At 50.7% G+C, this 26,449-nt stretch overlaps 1 protein-coding gene across 1 annotated transcript in view; it reads right to left on the bottom strand.

Moving 5' to 3' along the window:
• Positions 1 to 476: 476 nt before the first annotated feature.
• LOC116970099 (wiskott-Aldrich syndrome protein-like) overlaps positions 477 to 26,449 on the bottom strand; it is a 27,444-nt gene continuing 1,471 nt past the window's right edge. Inside the window, exons 2-3 of the mRNA XM_033016827.1 lie at positions 709 to 790; positions 477 to 551 (exon numbers count right to left, since the gene is read on the bottom strand). Coding sequence (XP_032872718.1) covers positions 477 to 551; positions 709 to 790 — 157 coding nt within the window. The remainder of the gene's footprint in view (positions 552 to 708; positions 791 to 26,449) is intronic.

Here is a 26,449-nt window from a genome sequence, read left to right as displayed (position 1 = left end):
GTTGCCAGGACTTGCTTCTTTGACTTTCATTGGCGCTACATTGGTCCTCGTGTTGCAGTAAAACAGCAATAAAAGTTTCCAAAGGCTGGAGGAAAGACTAGGTGCGGAGAGCTCTCTTACACCTGCATTAAGGAGGCAATTATTGCGCACCTGAGCAATTCCTGTGAAGCCATGTGTCCCAGACATTATGGTGCACTGAAATGGGGAGGGGGACTATGTATAAACACTGCTGTAATTTCTACATGGTGAAACCAAAATTACCTTTATTAAAATCTGACAATGTGTTTTTTTTTCTATTACAAACGGCAAGTTGTGGAGTACAGAGGCAATAAATAAAGAAATTATGGGTCTTTGCCCCAAACATTATGGAGGGCACTGTATGTACAATATTTAGAGCAATTGAATGCAACAATGTTTTGTGGTAGGGGAGAATGAAGGAGTGGGTGGGTGAGAGGTGTAGGGGGGTGCGTGAAGCTCTATGTACACTTCCAGACCAACAGAATCAAGTCTCCTTGCCCCGAGTGAAAGTCTTCAAAAGAGCTCCCATCACACTTGGATAATGAGATCACAACATTGCAAGATTAATGAGAGCCAGTGACCATTCCCGAACGGCCCTCAGGATCCGGTCGTCCAACCATTCAAAATTGAGCCCCCACCCCCCAGCATCCCCCCTCCCCCCCCAGAACACAATCCAGACCGGACACCCACGTCATTGCAAACGGAACGAAAACTAGAAAGTTGCACAAAATCTTTCACTGACCTGATGGGTTTTGATGTTTGGATTTCAGTCCTGTGTAAAGATAAAATCAACAATTAATATCTCAAAGCACTCGATAGAATTCCTGTCCCAATCCCTCCCGACCCCCAGTTCAATAAAGAGATGGAGACACAATCAACTGCAGATGCAGGTTTACAGAAAAAGGCACAGAGTGCTGGAGTAACTCAGCGGGTCAGGCAGCATCTGTGGAGAACATGGATAGGTGACGTTTCACAGAGTGCTGGAGTAACTCAGCGGGTCAGGCAGCATCTGTGGAGAACGTGGATAGGTGACGTTTCACAGAGTGCTGGAGTAACTCAGCGGGTCAGGCAGCATCTGTGGAGAACGTGGATAGGTGACGTTTCACAGAGTGCTGGAGTAACTCAGCGGGTCAGGCAGCATCTGTGGAGAACGTGGATAGGTGACGTTTCACAGAGTGCTGGAGTAACTCAGCGGGTCAGGCAGCATCTGTGGAGAACATGGATAGGTGACGTTTCACAGAGTGCTGGAGTAACTCAGCGGGTCAGGCAGCATCTGTGGAGAACGTGGATAAGTGACGTTTCACAGAGTGCTGGAGTAACTCAACGAGTCAGGCAGCATCTTTGGAGAACATGGATAGGTGACGTTTCACAGAGTGCTGGAGTAACTCAGCGGGTCAGGCAGCATCTGTGGAGAACATGGATAGGTGACGTTTCACAGAGTGCTGGAGTAACTCAACGAGTCAGGCAGCATCTGTGGAGAACATGGATAGGTGACGTTTCACAGAGTGCTGGAGTAACTCAGCGGGTCAGGCAGCATCTGTGGAGAACGTGGATAGGTGACGTTTCACAGAGTGCTGGAGTAACTCAGCGGGTCAGGCAGCATCTGTAGAGAACGTGGATAGGTGACGTTTCACAGAGTGCTGGAGTAACTCAACGGGTCAGGCAGCATCTGTAGAGAACATGGATAGGTGACGTTTCACAGAGTGCTGGAGTAACTCAACGGGTCAGGCAGCATCTGTGGAGAACATGGATAGGTGACGTTTCACAGAGTGCTGGAGTAACTCAACGGGTCAGGCAGCATCTGTAGAGAACATGGATAGGTGACGTTTCGGGTCAGGACTCTTCTTCAAACAGGAGAAGTTTAGTTTAAAGGTACAGGCCTACCGAGTCCACGCCGACCATCGATCACTTGCACACTAGTTCTATGTTATCGCAGTTTTACATCCCCTCCGTTACACACTTGGGGGCAATTTACAGAAGCCAATTAATCTACAAACCTGCACGACTTTGGGATGTGAGAAGACACCAGAGTACCCAGAGGAAACCCACATGGTCACGGGGAGAATGTCCAAACTCTGCACAGTACAGCATTCATAGTCAGGATGGAACCCGGGTTTGTGAGGCATTGCTCTACCGTAGTGGCGCCAAAGGATCCCTTTAATCAGACTGGAGTAGGGGCCCGACCCAAAAGTGTTTCATATAATTTTATCAGGTCTCCCCTCAACCTCCCACATTCCAGACAAAATAATCTGTCCAACCTCTCCCCGTGGCTAATACCCCCTAGACCACAGAGATGTACAGACAGGGTGCCTAGAAGAGGAAATTACAGAGCGCTAGAACATGAGGCCATTCGACTCCATGGTTTGTACGAGTTCACCCCTTCTATTAGTTCTTGTAATATTAGCATTGAGCACAGATCAGTATAGTACAGGAACAGGCCCTTCGGCCTACAATGTCTGTACCGAACATGATGCCAACATGATCTCTGTGCATTTATGTAAATAAAGCATGGTGCATGGACTCCACCATCATCGAGAGTCACTGCTCAGCTAACCTTGAGTTCCTCTTGGTTAGATGCAGACCGTTCTATCTGCCCAGAGAGTTCACCTCCACTGTTGTGACTGCAGCCTATATCCCTCCTGATGCTAATGCCAAGCTTGCAATGAAAGAGCTGCATACTTCCATTAGCAATCAACAGACGCACAACCCCGAGGCAGCCTTCATTGTTGCGGGTGACTTCAATCACTCTAACCTGAAGACAGTACTCCCCAAATTCCACCAACATGTCTCCTTCCCCACTAGAGTAGACAAAGACACTGGACAAAGTCTACACCAACATGGCTGAAGCTTACAAAGCCATCCCCCTCCCCCACCTTGGTCAGTCTGATCACGTCTCATTGTTCCTGCTCCCTAAGTACTCCCCACTCATCAGACGGGTTAAACCAATTGTGAGGACAGTTAAAGTCTGGTCAGAGGAAGCGGACTTCACACTTCAGCAGTGTTTTGGAAACACTGACTGGAAGGCGTTTGCAGCCCAGGCCACCCTTGACTCCCACACGGACATTGATTCCTACACATCCTCTATTCTGGACTTTATAAACTCCACCATCAATAGTGTCACCTCCCTCAAACAGGTGACCATATTCCCGAATCAGAAGCCATGGATGAACAGCGAGGTCAGGCTACTGCTGAAAGCACGGGACACCGCTTTCAGGTCAGGCGATGCTCGAGCCTACAGCTTATCCAGGGCTAACCTGAAGAGGGGCATCAAAAAGGCCAAGCACTGCCATAAGCTCAGGATTGAGGAGCACTTCAACAACAACTCCGACCCCCGACGCATGTGGCAAGGCATCCAGGCCATCACGGACTATAGACCCTCCAACATCACCCCCACATCCAGCGACGCCTTCTTCCTTGAGGAGCTTAATCACTTCTATGGCCGCTTCGACAGGGGCAATCTAGAGACAGCCATCAAGGCTGTGCTACCTGCTGATCACCAACCTCTCACACTCACCCCCTACGACGTATACGTGGCACTGAGTAGGACTAATGCACGTAAGGCTGCTGGCCCTGACGGCATCCCCGGGCGCGTGCTCAGGGCCTGTGCTGCGCAGCTGACAGACGTCTGGACTGACATCTTCAACCTGTCACTTGGCCAAGCAGTTGTCCCCACGTGCCTTAAAACCACCTCCATCGTGCCAGTGCCAAAACACTCCACTGCGGCAAGCCTCAACGACTTCCGCCCAGTTGCACTTACCCCCATCATCACCAAGTGCTTCGAGAGGCTGGTCCTGGCACACCTCAAAAGCTGCCTACCCCCCGCACTGGATCCCTATCAGTTTGCCTACCGCAAGAACAGGAGTACGGAGGATGCCATCTCAACGGCACTTCACTCCGCCCTCTCCCACCTCGACAACAGAGACACTTACGTAAGAATGCTGTTCATCGATTACAGCTCAGCATTCAACACCATTATACCATCAAAACTGATCACCAAACTCGGTAACCTGGGCATCGACCCCTCCCTCTGCAACTGGATACTGGACTTTCTAACCAACAGACCCCAGTCTGTTAGGTTAGACAAGCACACCTCTTCAACTCTCACCCTGAACACCGGCGTTCCACAGGGCTGTGTGCTGAGCCCCCTCCTCTACTCCCTCTTCACCTACGACTGCACACCTGTACATGGTACTAACACTATCATCAAGTATGCAGATGATACAACGGTGATTGGCCTCATCAGCAACAACGATGAGTCGGCCTACAGGGAGGAGGTCCAGCACTTAGCAGCATGGTGCGCTAACAACAACCTGGCCCTTAACTCCAAGAAGACCAAGGAGCTCATTGTAGACTTCAGGAAGTCTAGGGGCGGCACGCACACCCCCATCCACATTAACGGGACGGAGATGGAACGTGTTTCTAGCTTCAGGTTCCTGGGTGTTAACATCTCCGATGACCTCTCTTGGACCCACAATACCTCAACTCTGATCAAGAAGGCTCACCAGCGTCTCTTCTTCCTGAGGAGACTGAAGAAGGTCCATCTGTCTCCTCAGATCCTGGTGAACTTCTACCGCTGCACCACCGAGAGCATCCTTACCAACTGTATCACAGTATGGTACGGCAACTGCTCTGTCTCCGACCGGAAGGCATTGCAGAGGGTGGTGAAAATTGCCCAACGCATCACCGGTTCCTCGCTCCCCTCCATTGAGTCTGTCCAAAGCAAGCGCTGTCTGCGGAGGGCGCTCAGCATCGCCAAGGACTGCTCTCACCCCAACCATGGACTGTTTACCCTCCTACCATCCGGGAGGCGCTACAGGTCTCTCCGTTGCCGGACCAGCAGGTCCAGGAACAGCTTCTTCCCGGCGGCTGTCACTCTACTCAACAACGTACCTCGGTGACTGCCAATCACCCCCCCCCCCACCCCCGGACACTCCTCCCACAGGAAAAACACTATGTCTGTATATATGCTAATGTAAATATTTATTCAAATCATATGCTATGTCGCTCTTTTAGGGAGATGCTAATTGCATTTCGTTGTCTCTGTACTGTACACGGACAATGACAATTAAAGTTGAATCTGAATCTGATCTCCCCTGCCAGCATAAAATCCTTGTCCCTCCATTGCCTGCCTGGCCATGTGCTTATCTAAACACCTCTTAAACACCACTATCGTGTCAGTCTCCACCACTAACCCTGCCAGTGATTTCCAAGTACCCACTAATGTGTTTTCTTTCCCCTATGCCCTCTAGATCACGATTCCCCTACTCTGGGTAAAGGACTAAGCATTCACCCTCATGATCTTATACACCTCTATAAAATCACCCTTGAGCCTTCTGCATTCCAAAGAATAAAGTCCTAGCCTGCCCAACACCCTATGGCTCAGGCCTTCAATACCTGGCAACATTCTCCAGTTCCCCTCTCTCTCCCACATCCCAACCTCCTATCCTTCCTCACCTTGTCCCATTCACAACCCTCCTCCCATTCTCTGCCCCATTTCTCTCCATTTTTTGCATTTGTCAATAGACAATAGGTGCAGGAGTAGAGGCCATTCGGCCCTTCGAGCCTGCACCGCCATTCAATGTGATCATGGCTGATCATCCCCAAACAGTACCCCGTTCCTGCCCTCCCCATATCCCCTGACTCCGTTATCTCTAAGAGCCCTATCTAGCTCCCTCTTGAAAGTACCCAGAGAACCGGCCTCCACGGTCCTCTGAGGCAGAGAATTTCACAGACTCACCACTCTCTGTGAGAAAAAGTGTTTCCTCATCTCCGTTCTAAATGGCCGACTCCTTATTCTTATACTGTGGCCCCTGGTTCTGGACTCCCCCAACATCGGGAACATGTTTCCTGCCTCTAGCGTGTCCAAACCCTTAACAATCTTCAATAAGATTGCCTCTCATCCTTTTAAATTCCAGAGTATACAAGCCCAGGCGCTCCATTCTATCAGCATCTGACAGTCCCGCCATCCCGGGAATTAACCTCGTGAACCTATGCGCATCTCCCTCAATAGCAAGAATGTCCTTCCTCGAATTTGGAGACCAAAACTGCACACAATACTCCAGGTGTGGTCTCTCCAGGACCCTGTACAACTGCAGAAGGATCTCTTTGCTCCTATACTCAACTCCTCTTGTTATGAAGGCCAACATGCCATCAGCTTTCTTCACTGCCTGCTGTACCTGCATGCTTACTTTCATTGACTGATGAGCAAGGACCCCCAGATCCCGTGGTACTTCCCCTTTTCCCAACTTGACGCCATTTAGATAATAATCTGCCTTCCTGTTTTTGCTACCAAAGTGGATAACCTCACATTTATTCACATTAAACTGCATCTGCCATGTCCATCCATCCTTCCCTGCCAACCCCTCTCTCCCTCAGACCCTTGCCTCATTCGCCACCCCCTTTTCCACTCTCCCTTCCCCCCATGTCCCCTTCACATCTGTCGCTCTCATTCACCTCCCACTTGCCATCTCTCTCCCTCCCTCTCACATTTCTCTATATCTATCTTTGCTGTTTCCATGGTTCTCGGTTGCCATGGGTCTCTCTCTCTCTCTCCCCTTTTCCACCTGCATCCTTCTCTCTCTCGCTCTCTCTCTGTCTGCAATCACAACTCTGTGTATTTATATTTTAGTGCTCTACCACACATCCTCCTTGTTTGCTATGACAACATCTCTCGCCTTGTTCTCCAGTTCCACTCTTCCCCATCACAGCATCTCTCCAGAATTGTTCTCCCATCTTCCTTCCTTGTTTTCTCTACCTCCTCTCTCCCCCTTTCCCCCAATCCCTCTTTCCCTCCCCTCGATTCTCATTCTGTCTTCCTCTCTCCCCCCCCACCCCCCCTTCGATCCCCACTACCTTTCTTTACATCCCCGTCTGTCTCTCTGTCTTGTTCACTCTGTTTCCCATTATTTAACATCCTCCCTCTGCCCCCCACTCTTTCCCCCACTATTCCCATCCTCCCTCTTCGCCCCATTTCAGTCCCTGTCACATTATTTTCTGTCCTCCCTCTTCTCCGTGTTCTCCAATCTTTGGTGACCTCTCTCTCTCTCCCCTTCTCTCTACGCACTCTTTTTGTTCTCCCTTCCTTCTCTCTCTCTCTCTCTCTCTCCCATTCCCAGCCCCTCATGTCTGTTCTCTACCTGCATGATTTCTTCTTCTTTCTTACCTTTTCCCTCTCCCCCTAACTCCCGTATTTCTTTCCCCCTTTCCTGGTTTCTTTTCCCCATCCCTGTCCCTTCTCTCATCCATCCTTCTCTCTCCCGTCTCTCTTTTCCTTTTTCCTGCTCTCTTTCTCCCCTTCCTTCCTTTATCTCTTTCCCCTGCTCACTTTCTCTCTCCCCCATCCACCACTTTGAATTTCTGGTCTCCAGTCCTGAACTACTATCTACCTCATTAGAGACCCTCGGACTATCTTTGATCGGACTTTACTGGCTTTATCTTGCACTAAACATCATTCATGTTATTCCCTTTATCATGTGTCCGTACATGCAATGGCTCGATTACAATCACGTATTGTTTTTCCGCTGACTGGTTAGCACGCAACCAAAGCTTCTCACCGCATCTCGGTACACGTGACAATAAACTAAACTCAATTTCTAAACTCAATACCCTGACTGATGAAGGCCAATGTACCAAAAGACATCTTGACCCACCTATCTATGTGACAAAGGGTTTGAAGAAGGGTTTCGGCCCGAAACGTTGCCCATTTCCTTCGCTCCATTGATGCTGCCTCACCCGCTGAGTTTCTCCAGCACTTTTGTCTACCTATGTCACGCTACCTTCAGGAAACCATGTTCCTGCACTCCTAGGTAGACAAAAATGCTGGAGAGAAACTCAGCGGGTGAGGCAGCATCTATGGAGCGAAGGAAATAGGCAACGTTTCGGGCTGCACTCCTAGATCCCTCTGCTCCACAACAATCCCTAAACTAAACTCTTCTAAACTCTATATATGTGTGTACATGCGAGTATGTGTATATATGCACACTGAACGTTATTTCCCTCTCGTTTATCATATTGTTTACGGTGCACTATGTTTGCATATTCTGTTGTGCTGCAGCAAGAAAGAATTTCATTCTTCTATCTGGGACACAACAATAAAACACTCTCGACTCTTCCCTGCTTTCTCCCTCCCTCCCTAACTCTCGCCTCACCCCTCAGCTATTGCTTCTCCTCTCTCTCTCTCTTGCTCTTTCTCTCTTTCCACCTCTCCCCAGGCAGCGATAGCAAAGCCACCCCCTGGCAAGGTGCCCAGGCCACAGCCTTGGTGCCAGCTGTACAGGGTGACCCCGGCAGGAATACAGAGCTGGGAGGCAGTGGGTAGTGAACATTAATTATCTCATCACTGTACAACACATCCTGTTGAATGTTCTGCTTTACAAAGCCTCCATCCCACCACTGCAGAATAACAGCGATTCTTAATGGCTGCTAATGTATTAAATTGAGAGTCAAGATCAACCCTTGACTCACCATAGCTAAATTCTGAAGCTCTATTACGTACTTATTCTCATTGTACGCAACGGATGCGAATCAGAGAGGGTCCTTCTCTTCATACCACAAGACATTGCAAAACTCCACCTGGCCAGTGGGCAGTAACAAGAATGCTGCAAGATTTTCACACACAGAGTGGTGAATCTCTGGAATTCTTTGCCACAGAAGGTAGTTGAGGCCACAGTTCATTGGCTATATTTAAGAGGGAGTTAGATGTGGCCCTTGTGGCTAAAGGGATCAGGGGGTATGGAGAGAAGGCAGGGATGGGATACTGAGTTGGATGATCAGCCATGATCATATCGAATGGCGGTGCAGGCTCGAAGGGCCGAATGGCCTACTCCTGCACCTATTGTCTATGTTGCTATGTTTCTAAGATGCCACCAGCAAGAATACTCAGTCTAGGCAGGAGGGTCAATGTTGGTCTCAGTACAGTACAGCAGGAAGCCCAAACCTCCACTACTTGTCCTTCAACTAGGGCTATATTCCCCCCTCTAGCCCCCACACCCCTCCCTGTCTCTGGTGCTGCCCTGAACCGGCCCTGCTGAGTGCCCCCCACCCCCATCAACTCCCTCCCTCGGATGGTCACTTCGCACATCGACCCGGCACAGACACATTTGCACTTTAGACTGTTTTGACTGTTTTACTGTTCTTTTTATAAATCATGTTTCTCAGGGTATCTAAATCAAAATGTTATTAGTTGTTTAAGTTATGACATCGGATGGAAACTGCATACCAAATCTCGTTGCACATATGTGCAATGACAATAAAATATATTATTATTATTATTATTTAAACCCCCTCCCACCCCACACCCCTCCCTGTCTCTGTAACTCCCCTCCCTCCCACACCCCTCCCTGTCTCTGTAACCCCCTCCCACCCCACACCCCTCCCTGTCTCTAACCCACTCCCCCCCACACCCCTCCCTGTCTCTGTAACCCCCCTCCCCCCCACACCCCTCCCTGTCTCTGTAACCCCTCCCACCCCCATACCCCTCCCTGTCTCTGTAAACCCCCTCCAGCTCCTACACCATGTATCCCACTCTCTCTTCCAGTTATTCTTCTATCCCTCAACTTCCTTCTTCCTCCCTCTCTTGGTCAGGGCATGGAGTATAGCATTTGGCATGTTATGTTGCGGTCGTACAAAACTTTGACGAGGCCACATTTGGAACGTCTACGGAAGGTTAATTCCCGGGATGGCGGGACTGTCATATGCTGAGAGAATGGAGCGGCTGGGCTTGTACACTCTGGAGTTTAGAAGGATGAGAGGATATCTCATTGAAACATATAAGGTTATTAAGGGTTTGGACACGCTAGAGGCAGGAAACATATTCCCGATGTTGGGGGAGTGCAGAACCAGGGGCCACACACACAGTTTAAGAATAAGGGGTAAGCCATTTAGAATGGAGACGAGGAAACGCTTTTTCTTACAGAGAGTTGTGAGTCTGTGGAATTCTCTGCCTCAGAGGGCGGTGGAGGCAGGTTCTCTGGATGCTTTCAAGAGAGAGCTAGATAGAGCTCTTAAAGATAGCGGAGTCAGGGGATATGGGGAGAAGGCAGGAACAGGATACTGATTGGGGATGATCAGCCATGATCACATTGAATGGCGGTGCTGGCTCGAAGGGCCGAATGGCCTCTACTCCTGCACCTATTGTCTATTGTGTTGTCAGATGTGGTGCTGGGGGAAGATACGATGGTGGCATTTAAGAAGATTGTAGATAGGCACAGAACGGAGAGATAGTGCAGGGAATGGAGGGATATGGATCTCGCATAGGCAGAAGAGGGTAGTTTATATTGGATCTTTTCAGTACAGACATTGAGGGCCGAAGGGCCCATTCATATGCTGTTTTATGCTCTATGGTGTCAGTACGGACATTGTGGGGCAAGAGGGCTGTATCAGTGCTGTACTGTTCTATATCCTACCATGTTCGTCACGGACATTGTGGGCCAAGGGACCCGTTTCACTGCTGTAATGTTCTATGTGTGTAGGAAGGAACTGCAGATGCTGGTTTAAACCGAAGATAGACACAAAATGCTGGAGTAACTCAGCAGGACAGGCAGCATCTCTGGAGAGAAGGAATGGGTCTGAAGTCTGAAGAAGGGTCTCGACCCAAAACGTCACCTACTCCTTCTCCCCGGTGATGCTGCCTGTGCCGTTGAGTTACTCCAATATTTTGTGTCTATCTTCTGCATGTTCTACCCCACCCCTGCAGGTCTTACGTCTTTCAATAACATCCCCTTTCCCTCATCCAAAGTGGAGAGACAAAGCCAGCCTGCCAAACCTGTGCTGCAAACTTCACGATTTAGCAAAACATCTCTGAAGAGCTTCCAATGCATAGGGAGAGACGGAGGAAAGGCCAAATGAGCCAGCCGCATGTTAAATTCCCTCTGCATTAAGCAATCCTGTTCTGTTAGTTCTGGCGAAGAGACTTCGGCCACAAACCACGACTGCTCCTCTGGCCACAGCTGCTGCCTGGCCTGGCCTGGCCTGCTGAGTGTTTCCAGCTTCTTCTTGCTATTTTTTTTTTGTTCCTGTTAGCTCGTTCTACCCGCTGTGAAAAGCTGAGGGCACAGCGAGCGATGAGCCCTCTGGCACTGAGCCCAAGAACGTGACTGCATTGGAGATGTTGCCTAGGTTAGAGCGTTTGATGAGCATATTATGAGCATAGACCACATACATTGGGAACATTTTCCTTGGAGTGGAGGAGGTGGACATGTGTCTCGATAGATATGTACAAATTATGAGAAATAGGGTAAATAGTAAGAAACGCAAGAGGCTGCAGATGCTGGAATGGAGTTAAATTCAGTGCAGGAGGAACTCAGCGGTTGAGGCAGCATCTGTGGTAGATACAATAGCAGCTTTTACAGGACTTTTAGATAGGCAAATGGATATCTATGGAATGGAGGGATATGGATTATGTACAGGCAGATAGAGTTGGTCTTTGCATCATGCACAAGACATTGTGGGTCAAAGAATCTGTTGTGTTCAAAAGTTCTTGGAGCAGAATTAGGCCATTCCACCCATCACGTCTATTCTGCCATTCAATCATGGCTGATCCATCTCTCCTTCTCAACCCCATCCTCCTAACTTCTTCCCATACCCCCTGACACCCGCACTAATAGCCCTGTCCCACGGTGCGAGTTCATTCCAAGAGCTCTCCCGAGTTTAAAAAAAAAATCAAACTCGTGGTAAGCACGGAGAATGAACGTAGCGGGTACGTCGGAGCTCGGGGACATCTCTTAGCGCTAACGGCAGGTACTCGGGAAGACTCGCTAACGGCAGGTAAGCACAGGAAGACTCATGAAGATTTTTCAACATGATGAAAAATGTCCACGGGAGCCCCGAGTACCGACGAGTGGCCATTACCGTAAATCTCCGAGTTCGAATCAGGGCAAACTCGGGAGAACTCTTGGAATGAAATCGCACCGTGGGACAGGGGTTTGAGGTAGAAGGTACAGGAGCCTGAAGACTGCAACATCCAGGTTCAGAAATAGCTACTTCCCCACAGCCATCAGGCTATTAAACTCAACTGAAACAAATCTCTGAACATTAACAGCCCATTATCTGTTTATTTGCACGTTATCTGCTTATTTATTGATGTGTATATATTTATATCATGGTATATGGACACACTGATCTGTTCTGTATTCATGCCTTCTATATTCTGTTGTGCTGAAGCAAAGCAAGAATTTCATTGTCCTATCTGGGACACATGACAATAAACTCTCTTGACTTGACTTAACTAATCAAGAATCTATCGATCTCTGCTTTAGATATATCCATTGACTTGGCCTCCACAGCCGTCTGTGGCAATGAATGTGTACTGTTGTATGTACGGACTAGAGCTACATTGGCACTCTGCGCACTCACTCCCACCCACCCACCCATCAACACCGGCACACAATGACGCCACTGTGGTTACTCGTCCAGCCTACTCCAATAGTACTTCCCAAACCCTCCACCGCACCCACCATGTGCAAGGGCATAGGCCACCGGAGAACACCACTGCCTGTAGGTTCCCATCCAAGCCCCACACCATCCTGACTTGGAGTAGGCATCACTGCTGCCATACTGGATCTAAGTCTGAGAACTCCCATCCCCACAGGGGTTCAGTGGAAGTCAATAAATGCTGGCCTTGTCACAATAGACAACATCCCAAGAGAGATTAAAAATCTCTTCTGTTGCATCCTCCCCGTCTCTGTAACATGCCTCTGTCCCTGACACCCCTCCTCATCTCTGTGAACCCCCCCCCCCCCCCCCCCCCCGGCCCCTACACCCCTCCCCATCTCTGTGAACCACCCCCCCCCCCCCTCCTCCAGTCCCTACACCCCTGTCCATCTCTGTAACCCCCTCTGTGCCCCTACACCCCCCCCCGACTCTGTGACCTCCCTCTGGTCCCTACACCCCTCCCCGTATCTGTGACCCCCTCCGGCCCCTACACCCCCTCCCCTTCACTGCAACTCCCTCTGTCCCACCTGATCCTCCACTATCTCTGGTGGTGCCTTCACCTTCCTGCCCCCCCCCCCCCCCAAGGCAGGGAGGGGTACCCAGAGTCTCCCCCGAGACCCAGAGCCTCCACGATCCCTCTCCTGTAACGTGAATCTCCTTCACCTCACCCTCCCTGTGTCACCTTGAGCGACCGTGGGAAGTTCCTGTCTGCGGAGGCACGTTGAAGCCTCTGCTCGGGCGGGCGGGCGGTCAGTGTATCTTGTGCTCCTGCTATCTCCGTGGGGGGGGGTGTGGTACTTGGCCGCTGGTCCCGCAGGGGGCAGGCATGCTACTGTGGCTAATTAGTGTTCAAGGCAGCAGGACCTGGCAGTGTTGCTGCCCTTTATAGAACAGCCTCACAAACCTGCCCCCTTCCAGCTGGCCCGGTTACAGCTGAATCTTTCTCTCATTAACCTCCTCCCCTCTAGCTGAATCACTGAGGACGGTGAAGAGGGAGCGCCGTGCCGTGGGAGTGGCGGTGTGGAGGGATCGCCGTGCCACGCGAGTGTCGGTGAAGGGGGAGCGCCGTGCCGCGGGAGGGGCGGTGTGGAGGGATCGCCGTGCCACGCGAGTGTCGGTGATGGGGGAGCGCCGTGCCGCGGGAGGGGCGGTGTGGAGGGATCGCCACGCCGCGTGAGTGTCGGTGAAGGGGGAGCGCTGTGCCGCGGGAGTGGCGGTGTGGAGGGATCGCCGTGCCACGGAAGCGGTGATGAGGAGGAAAAACCACACATGACAAAAAATAAATAAATTTTTTAATAAAAATGTGATGACATACCCACCACCATATTGTAAAATGACCAAATTATTCAGACACTGAATTCCAATCAACTATGTTACAAATATACTAAATAACTACTATACAACTATGTCCCGATCGCTGGCGGACGTAATCCCGGTAAAGGGGCAAGCATCCGGCTCGGGCAAAGCCCTCTTCCGCCTTGTGCCGTGACTCGCGGATGGCCAGCTTGGCCAGGACTAGGAGCAAACCCAGCCAGGACATCTCCAACCCTGCCCACTCCCTAGATCCCGTCACCGGTCCTTCGGTCGCTGATTGGAAAACCGCACGGTGGGTGGGGCAGGGAGGAGGGAGCACAGCGCAGCACCACAGGAGACCTTTATTGAACAGCCCTGGAGGGAGGGAGCTAGCTCCTTGCTGCAGGAGGAGAGGCGAGGTGGGAGTACCACACCGTGGGTGTGAGGAGGAGACTAGCCCAGCCGATGGGGCAGTGAACAGGGAGAGCCACTCGGTGGGAGTGGTGGTGCCCCACACCATCACATTGTGAATGGGCAGTCTCGAGGGACACAGCCCCGCTAAGGGTGTGTCAACGGCGGAGAAGAAGCTCTAAACTAAACTAATGGCTCGACCAGAACAGCATGCAAGACTCCAAAACTCTCAATTAGTGCATGCGATAGGAGCAGAATTAGGCCATTCGGCCCATCAAGTCCACTCCACCATTCAATCATGGCTCTCCCTCTCAACACCATTCTCCTGCCTTCTCCCCATAACCCCCGACACCGGTACAAATCAAGAATCTATCTATCTCAGCCGTAAAAATATCCAGACTTGGCCTCCACAGCTGGCAAAGAATCCCACATATTCACCGCCCTGTGACTAAAGAAATCCCTCCTCATCTTCCTAAAGGAACGTCCTTTAATTGACCTCTGGTCCCTCCTTCTGCCGGCTTGCATTTCGGGAGGTGGCAAGGTGTGAGGCCTGTACCACAGGTAGAGGCAGCCACAGTTCCAGCTGGCACAGGGCCTGGCTGACTGACTTACATAGGGAGAGGCTGGGACAGATGGACAAGGTGAGTGAGCAATGGGCAGGGATGGATGGATGGATGAATGGATGGAGGGGGAAAGATTGGATAGACACTGAGGGAAGCAAGGTGGTCACAGAATAGAGGGGAAAGATACCGACTCCCACGCACAGATTGGCCGAGACGCCGCACAGATGCGTGCGTACACAGATAGATTCACTGACACGCACAAATGCTGACACATTCACACATGCTCACTCACATGCTTGCTGACACATACATACAAGTCTGCTGACACTCACAGGCTCAGTGATATCCTCACAGGTGCTGACACGAGGCCTGGCCGACACGATGACCACACGACCACACGCACACACACACGCTCAATGACATTGAGTTCTACATTGGCTTCTCATTCCGTGCCCTGCGTTCTGCATTGGTTTCCCATTCCTAGGCTCAATGACACAATGACACACACACACACCGTGGCTTACACCACGGGCGTGGAGATTTGCACACACACACACACTTGTGCACACGTACTGCATGCCGTGCGCACAAATACACACACTCACAGACTGACATACTCGCACACAGCCTTGCTCTCACACACACACACTGCATAAACAGCAAGATGATGGCATGTGACGAGGGTTTTTATAGAGCGTGTGGGAACAGCAGCGGCTGCGGGGGGGGGGGGGGGGGGGGGGGGGGGGGAGAGGGAGAGGGTCTATTTTGGAAGAAGACTGCTGCTGCAGGCCACAGAGCCACAGGAAAGCCTTCACACCTGGAGACACAGAGTTGTCAAGAGATCTCTGTAAACCTGCTTCATATTTTTAGTTGCTGTATGTAGTTGGCGAGTGTGTTTGCGGACGGTCTGTTCTGGCAGAACAGGAGGAAGAGGAGAGATTGCACCACCAGCCTCTCACCACCATTCCCGACTTTGTAAACTCAACCTGTCCCAAACTTCTGCTCGCCCCTCACTCCCGCAGAGTGACCCCCAGTCACTCCCAGTACAGCATCAGCATCAAATACTCAACTGTCTTCAAACCCATCTCTTCCCATCTCACTCACCCCCATCCGGCCCCCACACCCGACCCTATTCCTGTCACAAAATGCCGGAGTAACTCGGTGGGACAGGCAGGCAATGAAATGGGATGCTGCCCCCCATCCCACTGAGTTACTCCAGCATTTTGTGTCCAGCTTCGATTTAAACCGGCATCTGCAGTTCTTTCCTACACCCATTCCTGCCCCAATATCCTTCACTATTTCTATAACCACTCCTCTCCCAGTCTCTCTCATCCCTACATGCCACCTTATCGATGTAACCCCCTCTAATCTCCTGTACCCCTTCCTATCTCTAACCCCTACACCCCTCCCTATCCCTGTAACCTCCTTTGGCCACTATATCCTTCCCTGTCTCTCTAACCCCCTCCCTATCACTCCCTCTGACCTCTACATATCTCTGTAACTCCCTCCTGGCCTCGAAGCCCTTCCTATCTCTGTAACTCCTCCGCCCCTAATTCCCTCTGTCTCCTTATCACCCTCTCCAGCCCTGATACCTTTTTCCATCTCTATTACCCCCTGCCTGCCCTGCACCCTTCCCCTTTATTGTAACCCGAAACGTCACCCATTCCTTTTCTCCCCAGATGCTGCCCGTCCCGCTGAGTTAGTTACTCCAGCTATTTGTGTCTATGTTCGGTTTCAACAAGCATCTGCAGTTCCTTCCTACACATGGAAACAACCAATCATGTTTTGCAGACTGATTCCCTCCAATCACAGTAATCTGGTGGTATTGCAGAGATCCAGGCGATCGCAATGCAGGAATAAAATCTGACCCACCACCTCACCTGTATCCATCTAGCACTACTTCTCTCCAGAGATGCCGCCTGATCCGCTCAGTTACTCCAGCATTTTGTGTCTATTGTCGGAGTGAGGCCCGGTGCAAATAGGAGGAACAGCACCTCATATTTTGCTTGGGTAGTTTATACCCCAGTGGTACAAACATTGACTTATCGAGACCCTTCTTCAGACTGATGTAGGGTGGGGGAGAAGAAAGGAGAAAGGAAAAGGAGGTGTCCAAGGGCTGAGGGAGAGCTGAGAAGGGGGAGGAGACAGCAAGGGCTACCGGAAATTGGATAAGTCAATGTTTATGCCGCTAGGGTGCAAACTACCCAAGCGGAAAATGAGGTGCTGCTCCTCCAGTTTCCGGTGGTGCTCACTCTGGCAATGGAGAAGGCCCAGGACAGAAAGGTCAGATTGGGAATGGGAGGGGGAGTTGAAGTGCTGAGCCACCGGGAGATCAGTTTGGTTAATGCGGACCGATCGGAGGTGTTGGGCGAAACGATCGCCAAGCCTACGCTTGGTCTCACCGATGTAGATCAGCTGGCATCTAGAGCAGCGGATCAGGTTGGTTAATGTGGACCGAGCGGAGGTGTTCGGCGAAACGATCGCCAAGCTGGAGTAAATGAGCAGGTCAGGCAGCATGTCTGGAGAAGATGGACAGGGATGTTTTGGATCAGAACGGCACAAGATGTTGTTCTTGGGACTGCGCAGGAGGGGACTTGTCAAGCTCAGCAGAGACGGAGTTGGTGGACTCCCTCAGCAAGGCGAACACCAATGGACTCACGCAGAATGCCAATTTGGTCGCCAAGGCCAAATGGGCCGAAGGACCAGTTGAGATCTGTCACCTCTTATAAATAACGGCTCAAAGTGCTTTATAACCTTAAGGTACAGTTCCTAAGAAAACCTTTCCTGGGACCCTTTTCTCCATCAACCTGGTCCCTATGTGGCCCATTACCTGTCTCATTGCCTTACTCCATGTCTAACTCTAGGAACGTGTGATGGGACAGTGCAGTCAGGTCTTTACTCCATGTTTAACCCTGGGAGGAAGACACAAAATGCTGAAGTAACTCAGCGGCTGAGGCAGCACCTCTGGAGAGAAGGAATGGGCGACGTTTCGGGTCGAGACCCTAATTCCTTCTCTCCGGAGATGCTGCCTCACCGGCTGAGTTACTCCAGCATTTTGTGTCCACCGATTTAAACCAGCATCTGCAGTTCGTTCTTACACATCTAACCCTGGGGGTATGTGATGGGTCAGTGTAGACAGGGCTTTACTCTGTGTGTGACACAGGGAGTGTGTGATGGGTCAGTGTAGACAGGGCTTTACTCTGTGTGTGACACAGGGAGTGTGTGATGGGTCAGTGTAGACAGGGCTTTACTCTGTGTGTGACACAGGGAGTGTGTGATGGGTCAGTGTAGACAGGGCTTTACTCTGTGTGTTACACAGGGAGTGTGTGACGGGTCAGTGTAGACAGGGCTTTACTCTGTGTGTGACACAGGGAGTGTGTGACGGGGTCAGTGTAGACAGGGCTTTACTCTGTGTGTGACACAGGGAGTGTGTGATGGGTCAGTGTAGACAGGGCTTTACTCTGTGTGTGACACAGGGAGTGTGTGACGGGTCAGTGTAGACAGGGCTTTACTCTGTGTGTGACACAGGGAGTGTGTGATGGGTCAGTGTAGACAGGGCTTTACTCTGTGTGTGACACAGGGAGTGTGTGATGGGTCAGTGTAGACAGGGCTTTACTCTGTGTGTGACACAGGGAGTGTGTGATGGGTCAGTGTAGACAGGGCTTTACTCTGTGTGTTACACAGGGAGTGTGTGACGGGGTCAGTGTAGACAGGGCTTTACTCTGTGTGTGACACAGGGAGTGTGTGATGGGTCAGTGTAGACAGGGCTTTACTCTGTGTGTGACACAGGGAGTGTGTGATGGGTCAGTGTAGACAGGGCTTTACTCTGTGTGTTACACAGGGAGTGTGTGACGGGTCAGTGTAGACAGGGCTTTACTCTGTGTGTGACACAGGGGGTGTGTGACGGGTCAGTGTAGACAGGGCTTTACTCTGTGTGTGACACAGGGAGTGTGTGATGGGTCAGTGTAGACAGGGCTTTACTCTGTGTGTTACACAGGGAGTGTGTGACGGGTCAGTGTAGACAGGGCTTTACTCTGTGTGTGACACAGGGAGTGTGTGATGGGTCAGTGTAGACAGGGCTTTACTCTGTGTGTGACACAGGGAGTGTGTGATGGGTCAGTGTAGACAGGGATTTACTCTGTGTGTGACACAGGGAGTGTGTGACGGGTCAGTGTAGACAGGGCTTTACTCTGTGTGTGACACAGGGAGTGTGTGATGGGTCAGTGTAGACAGGGCTTTACTCTGTGTGTGACACAGGGAGTGTGTGACGGGTCAGTGTAGACAGGGATTTACTCTGTGTGTGACACAGGGAGTGTGTGATGGGTCAGTGTAGACAGGGCTTTACTCTGTGTGTGACACAGGGAGTGTGTGATGGGTCAGTGTAGACAGGGCTTTACTCTGTGTGTGACACAGGGAGTGTGTGACGGGTCAGTGTAGACAGGGCTTTACTCTGTGTGTGACACAGGGAGTGTGTGATGGGTCAGTGTAGACAGGGCTTTACTCTGTGTGTGACACAGGGAGTGTGTGATGGGTCAGTGTAGACAGGGCTTCACTCTGTGTGTGACACAGGGAGTGTGTGATGGGTCAGTGTAGACAGGGCTTTACTCTGTGTGTGACACAGGGAGTGTGTGATGGGTCAGTGTAGACAGGGCTTCACTCTGTGTGTGACACAGGGAGTGTGTGACGGGGTGGTGTAGAGGGAGCTTCACTCTGTAACTGACGGTTTTCAGGAATAGTGTGAAAACAATATCCGAGTCCAGTCCTATTAGAATCTAGAGTGCAGGAATTCTCTCTCCAGCTGGGTATTTTGGGAATACTGGTTGGGAATTCTGGGCATGAGGGTATGCAATAACATGTGTGCTCCACTGCAGTAACTACTGCGCAGTGCCGTGCAGGTAATTTGTCAAAACGCATTCCTAATGATGCAGCGAAGTACCTCAGCCTATCATTGCAATTTTTACTTTAAAAAAGGTTAACACTGGGATTTGGACGAGAGCCCGAGGGATTATTTCACAGTTCTACTGCTAACATTAGTCTTGGCAACGTGTTCCCTGGGAGAGGGGAGGGGACTAAAGCGGAGAAGGCAAACCAGGGCTGGCAAGGAAACCTGCATTCATTGCACGATGAGCTGAATGAGGAGTCGAATAGTGAAGGGCCTGGATAGATTGGATGTGGAGAGTACACAAAAATGCTGGAGAAACTCAGCAGGTGCAGCAGCATCAATGGAGCGAAGGAAATAGGCAACGTTTCGGGCTGAAACCCTTCTTCAGATTGGATGTGGAGAGGATGTTTCCACAAGTGGGAGAGTCTAGGACCAGAGGTCACATCCTCAGAATTAAAAGATGTTTAGTCAGAGGATGGTGAATCTGTGGAATTCATTGCCACAGAAGGCTGTGGAGGCCACGCCAATGGATATATTTAAGGCAGAGCTAGATACATTCTTGATTTGTACGGCTGTCAGGGGCTATGGGGAGAAGGCAGGAGAATGGGATTAGGAGGGAGAGATAGATCAGCAATGATTGAATGGCGGAATAGACTTGATGGGCTGAATGGCCTAATTCTGCTCCTATCACTTATGACATGACGCCAACACAGAGCAGCCAGCATTGTGATGAACCGCGGGACAGGCTTGAGGGGCTGAGTGGCCTACTCCTGCTGCTGCTGTTTGCTTGTGAGTTTGTACATCTTTGTGCACTGTAGGAGTTCACAACGCATCCCCTGGAATCTATACAGTGGTCACACTGCCCGCTGATATATCTGCATGCAGGGTGGACCTTCAGTCTCTTTCATGCCATGGGGGGGCAAGGACACAGCAGGCTGGGACAGAGGGGGCATGGACCGGAGAGCCATCAAGTTCAGGGGGGAGAAGAGGGCAGGAGACCAGACTTTGGGGGAGGGGGAACAGTGGGAAAGCATCTAGGGTTGGGGAATGGGCAGGCAGAGGAGGCAGTTAGACTGGGAGACTGGCAACGCTTTTTGGTTTCATTAAAATTAAAAGACCCTCATTATCACACTCTCTCACTCACACAGGAAGGGTTTAGAGGGAAGGGTTTTGGCCCAAAACATTGCCCATTTCCTTCGCTCCATAGATGCTGCTGCACCCGCTAAGTTTCTCCAGCATTTTTGTCTACCTTGGGTTTAGAGGGCTTTGGGCCAAAGGAAGGCAAATGGGGCAAGCCCAGAATGATAGGATAAAGTGGGACAAAGGGCCTGTTTCTGTGCTGTAGAGGTCTCTCACTGTCTCACACATACACACACGTACACACTAGAAACAGACTCACACACACACTACACAAACACACTACAGACAGACACACACACACACACACGATACACACATGACACACACACACACACACACTACACACACCCCAAACAGACTCCTATGCACGTAACGGACTGGGTAATGCAAGGCCTTGACAGAGCGGATGTTTCCCATAGTGGGAGTCTAGAACCAGAGGGCACAGCCTCAGAATAAAAGGATGTACCTTTATAAAGAAGACGAGAGGGAATTTCTTTAGTCAGAGGGTGGTGAATCTGTGGAATTCATCGCCACAGACGGCGGTGGAGGCCAAGTCATTGGGTACTTTTTAAAGCGGAGATTGACAGATTCTTGATTGGTAAGGTTACGGGAAGAATGGGGATGAGTGGGCAAAAATAGATCAGCCGTGATCGAATGGGCAGAATGGCCTAATTCTGCTCCTATGTCCTAAGATGTTTCACAACCATTATCGCACACACTTTCGTACACACACACATACACATTCACTCACTCTGCAGGGCAGAGATTCAGTCAGTTAGTACATTTCCATCCCCTGTAATTGTACGACGGCGTTTGGTTTGAGCCTCTGCTTTATGACACACAAACGTACTTGCTGATTCAGAATGTTACACAGCGCAGTGCCAGCTCTGGGCAGTGCTGTGGGTGCCAGCTGCTGTTCACGGTGCATTTTTTTGCAGAAAGCACTTGCAAGAGGCCAAGATCAGGAGCACGGCTGCGGTCTGAACCCCACAGGTTAAGAAATGCTTGCTGCAGAGAAGGATAGTGATACGCATACACACACACACTGCAGCATTAATCCTTCACAACCCTCCACCCCCTCTCCCTTTCCTTCCTCTCACCTTCTCTCCTCCACATCCCTCTTCCCCTCCCCCCCCCCCCCCCCAGCATTTGAGGGAATGCACCGTGGTCCTTCTCCAGGGTCACCAAGAGGTTGCTATCGAGAGCACGTGAATCACTGTGTGAAGCTCAAACTTAACCCCTGCCCTCCCTCTGACCACTCGCTCTCCCGGTAAGGAGGGTGGAGAGATTGAGAGAGGAGGTCAGGGAGAATTGAAGGGAGCCATGGAGCCTTATAAAATAAGGGATAGTGAGCCAACACAAGAGACACAAGATCTCTCAAACTCACACCTTCCCTGACAGGGGGAAAGAAGGTGGATGTTAACCCCTCCACCCCCAACAATAATTCCTCCTGCTGACCAACATTAACCTCTCCCGCACCGAATAGGAATCACTCAATGTTGGCCCCACCGGTCCGACTCAATATTAACCCCTGCACGCACAATATGAAACAGTATTTACACTGGTTCACCCCGATATTAACTCTGCTGACACTTAATATCGACCTCTGCTTGCACCCAACCCTAACCCTTGATTGCTCTAGGTATTAACCCTTTCCTCGCACCAAGTTTAAAGCCTGCACACTCACAATATCAAAGCCATTCCGAAACAAATGAACCTGGGAACTCCCACGCATTTTTTCCGCCTAATATTATCACTCACACCCAATATTTAACACAGCTCAGATGGAACATTAACTCAGACACACGCCGCAAGGCTGGAAACTCCCTCGCCAGGCACAATCCCAGGCCGATGTCAATCCTGGCAACGGGTCCAACGCTAGGCTACCCACACCCCCCATTACTCTCCAGCAAGCTGTCATCCCCACACTGCCCATAACCCACTCACTACCCCCCCCCCCCCCCCACCCTCCCCGTACAATGCTGTTGTCGACACACCCCGGGAATTTTAACACAGCCCGCCTGGCACCGCATTAACCCGTCACATCCCACCCGGGTGTGGAAGCCACACTCCCGCATTGTTTTAACCCACCACCTCCCACACAAAGTGCAACCTTGCGATTCCCAGTTTCAATCACGGCTTCCACGTGACATTAATACCGTAATTCCCACGCCAGTTAACGCCATCCCTCCCACATCATTTTAACTCCATAATCCCCACACATTTTGACTTCACCCCCCTCCCACACAATTTTAACCCACCCATTCCCACACAATCTTAACTGGATTTCCACATTTTAATGCCATTAATATTGAATTTTAACCGCATCTCTCCCTCACTCTCGTAGAGCCTCAGTCCCAAGCAATTTAAACCCTGTGATTCCCACTCTATTTAATGTGCCCACGTGTTAACACTATTCATCCCATGCATTTTAACCCTGTTGCTCCCATCCCTGCTGACAATACTAGACTTGACTTCCAAATACTAGTTTAACCCATTCTCTCCCACAGTGGTAAGTCACCCTCACACCATACTAACTCCACCACAATGAGTCGCCAGCACTCACACAACTTTAACCCTTTCACAGCTTTATCCCACATATGCTGTCACTCCCACAGCATTTGAACCCTGACATTCCTCTCACAACATAATGCAGTTGCTCCCACATTTTTAATCCTCCAATCCTATTTAACCCTTTCACTCCCAACACAAACGTAACCCTGTGATTCTCTCATCATTTAACGCTTTCCTTCCCACTGTTGTAACCCTGTAGCTCCCGCTCCTTCACTCCTGCACCATTTTAACCCTGTCATTCCCACACCTTAACCTGCACAGCATAACACATAACACTGGCATTCCCACTGCGTTTTAACCCTGCTGCTCCCACACTGCACGCCCACAATCACTCTAACTCAATTTAAAACCCCCCCCCCCCCCCCCCCCCCCCCACCCACCCACCGCATCTCTCCTGAACAACACAATCCTGTGGTTCCCATGCATTTTTAACCCATGCACTACCAAGGGACAATGTCTGGGTGAGCTGAGTAAAACAACAGCAAGAGTCGGGTCGACCACCCGCGCCCCCTGCTGCTAGTAACGCAGAAACGTTGCAGACAAGGGGGGGCTTATGATAGGCTCGGGGAGGGGGCAGTGGGGTGGTCGGCTCTGATAAGAAATGCCATAAAGATTTGGTGAGAGAACCTCGGCCTTGGACCGTGTCGTGAACGGTGCCAGGTGATCTTGAATACTCAGGGTTTGCGAGTGCGTTGGGGGATATTCGAGTTGAGGATACGTGAGTGTATGTAGAAACACCCTGTGGCGTGCTCTGCTGTGTACATGGGGTTTGCGAGTGCGTTGGGGGATATACGAGTCGAGGATACGTGAGTGTATGTAGAAACACCCTGTGGCGTGCTCTGCTGTGTACACGGGGTTTGCGAGTGCGTTTGGGGGATATTCGAGTCGAGGATACGTGAGTGTATGTAGAAAGACCCTGTGGCGTGCTCTGCTGTGTACACGGGGTTTGCGAGTGCGTTGGGGGATATACGAGTCGAGGATACGTGAGTGTATGTAGAAACACCCTGTGGCGTGCTCTGCTGTGTACACGGGGTTTGCGAGTGCGTTTGGGGGATATTCGAGTCGAGGATACGTGAGTGTATGTAGAAACACCCTGTGGCGTGCTCTGCTGTGTACACGGGGTTTGCGAGTGCGTTTGGGGGATATTCGAGTCGAGGATACGTGAGTGTATGTAGAAAGACCCTGTGGCGTGCTCTGCTGTGTACACGGGGTTTGCGAGTGCGTTGGGGGATATACGAGTCGAGGATACGTGAGTGTGTGTAGAAACACCCTGTGGCGTGCTCTGCTGTGTACACGGGGTTTGCGAGTGCGTTTGGGGGATATTCGAGTCGAGGATACGTGAGTGTATGTAGAAAACACCCTGTGGCGTGCTCTGCTGTGTACACGGGGTTTGCGAGTGCGTTTGGGGGATATTCGAGTCGAGGATACGTGAGTGTATGTAGAAACACCCTGTGGCGTGCTCTGCTGTATACACGGGGTTTGCGAGTGTGTTGGGGGATATTCGAGTCGAGGATACGTGAGTGTGTGTAGAAACACCCTGTGGCGTGCTCTGCTGTGTACACGCGGTTTGCGAGTGCGTTGGGGGATATACGAGTCGAGGATACGTGAGTGTATGTGCCTTATTTAGTAGTGTGATAAATTACTGAGTGAATCAAAAGTGTTCTCTGAATCCAGTGATTTATCCAACGCAACAAACGGGTAGCCAGCCCTCCTGTCACTCTCACACGTTATTAACCCTATCGTTACCACACAGCGGTGGGTGGGGGAGGGCTCGTACAATCACAATGCTAACCCCTGTGATTCCTGACCATGATTTAACCCATCGTCTCCCATGAAACGGGTAACCAGCCCTCACACACCTCTATTCCTCACCCACCTGGTTCACTTCCACACGACAAATATACAAGCCTCACAAAATCACTCCCGTGCTATTTTAACCCTGTCACTCCCACCACAGGCCTCACACATCATTAACTCCATCCAAAAGGTATTCAGTCTTAACACATCATTTAACCCCGTCATTCCCATATCCTCCCGGACACCATTTAACCCTCACTCCCACATTTGAACCCTCACTCCCACGCTATTTATCCTGTTACTCTCACATTATACCCCCCCACACACACACACACACATACACACACACACACAAAATTAACCCTGTCACTCCCACAGTTGAACACAGTTATTCCCACAAACATTTAACCTCTACACTTCCACAGGTTCCCTCCAAAACCATGGACTCTGTTCCTGACACTTTAACTGCCTGCCTCACAGTATTAACCCTTTCCCTCCCACACCTTCCACTGTTAACCCTGTTTCTTCCACAACTTTAAGCCAGTTTCTCCCTCACATTTAACCTCATAACTCCCAGGTATTTATAACACCTTCACATGTAACCCCATCCCTCCCACAAGTTGAACTTCATAATTCTCACACGTTAACCCTGTCCTTCCCACGCCTTGAACTGTCCCTCCCACACGAGGACTCACACACATTAACCCTGTCCCTCCCATACATTTATCCTCCTAAAGGGCCTGTCCCTAATACAATATTAACTATATCCCTCCCACATGACATTAACCCTGTCCCTCTCATACCTTCTCTCACATCTGCCCCTCCCACATATTCAACATTGTACCTCCCACACATTATAACCAACATTTCTCACACACACACACTCCCTCTCTCTCTGCCTCTCTCACACATTATAACCCTTGTATTCCCACACCTTATCTCTGGTTACAACCCACATCTATACCCCACACATTATAACCCACACACCATAACCCACACACCTTCAGTCTCTGTCTCCCTCTCTCTCCCCCACACATTATATTCCACATCTCTCCCACACCATCTCTCTCTCTCCCACACATTATACCCCATGTCTCCCCCCCCCCCCCCCCACACATTATACCCTGCCCACCCCCTCACCTGTCATTATAACACAAATTATATCCCACACTTCCTCTCTCTCCCACATTAGCCCCCCACCACCCCCTCACCTGTCGTGGTGCGGGGTGACTGCCGGCTCGCATCCACCACACATTATACCCCACACACATTATACCCACACACACACACACATTATACCCCACACACACACATTATTCCCCACACACACATTATACCCCAC

Source organism: Amblyraja radiata, unplaced genomic scaffold (genome assembly GCF_010909765.2).
Source record: "Amblyraja radiata isolate CabotCenter1 unplaced genomic scaffold, sAmbRad1.1.pri scaffold_526_ctg1, whole genome shotgun sequence".
Classification (NCBI taxonomy): domain Eukaryota; kingdom Metazoa; phylum Chordata; class Chondrichthyes; order Rajiformes; family Rajidae; genus Amblyraja; species Amblyraja radiata.
This window is presented reverse-complemented; position numbering and strand designations above follow the sequence as displayed.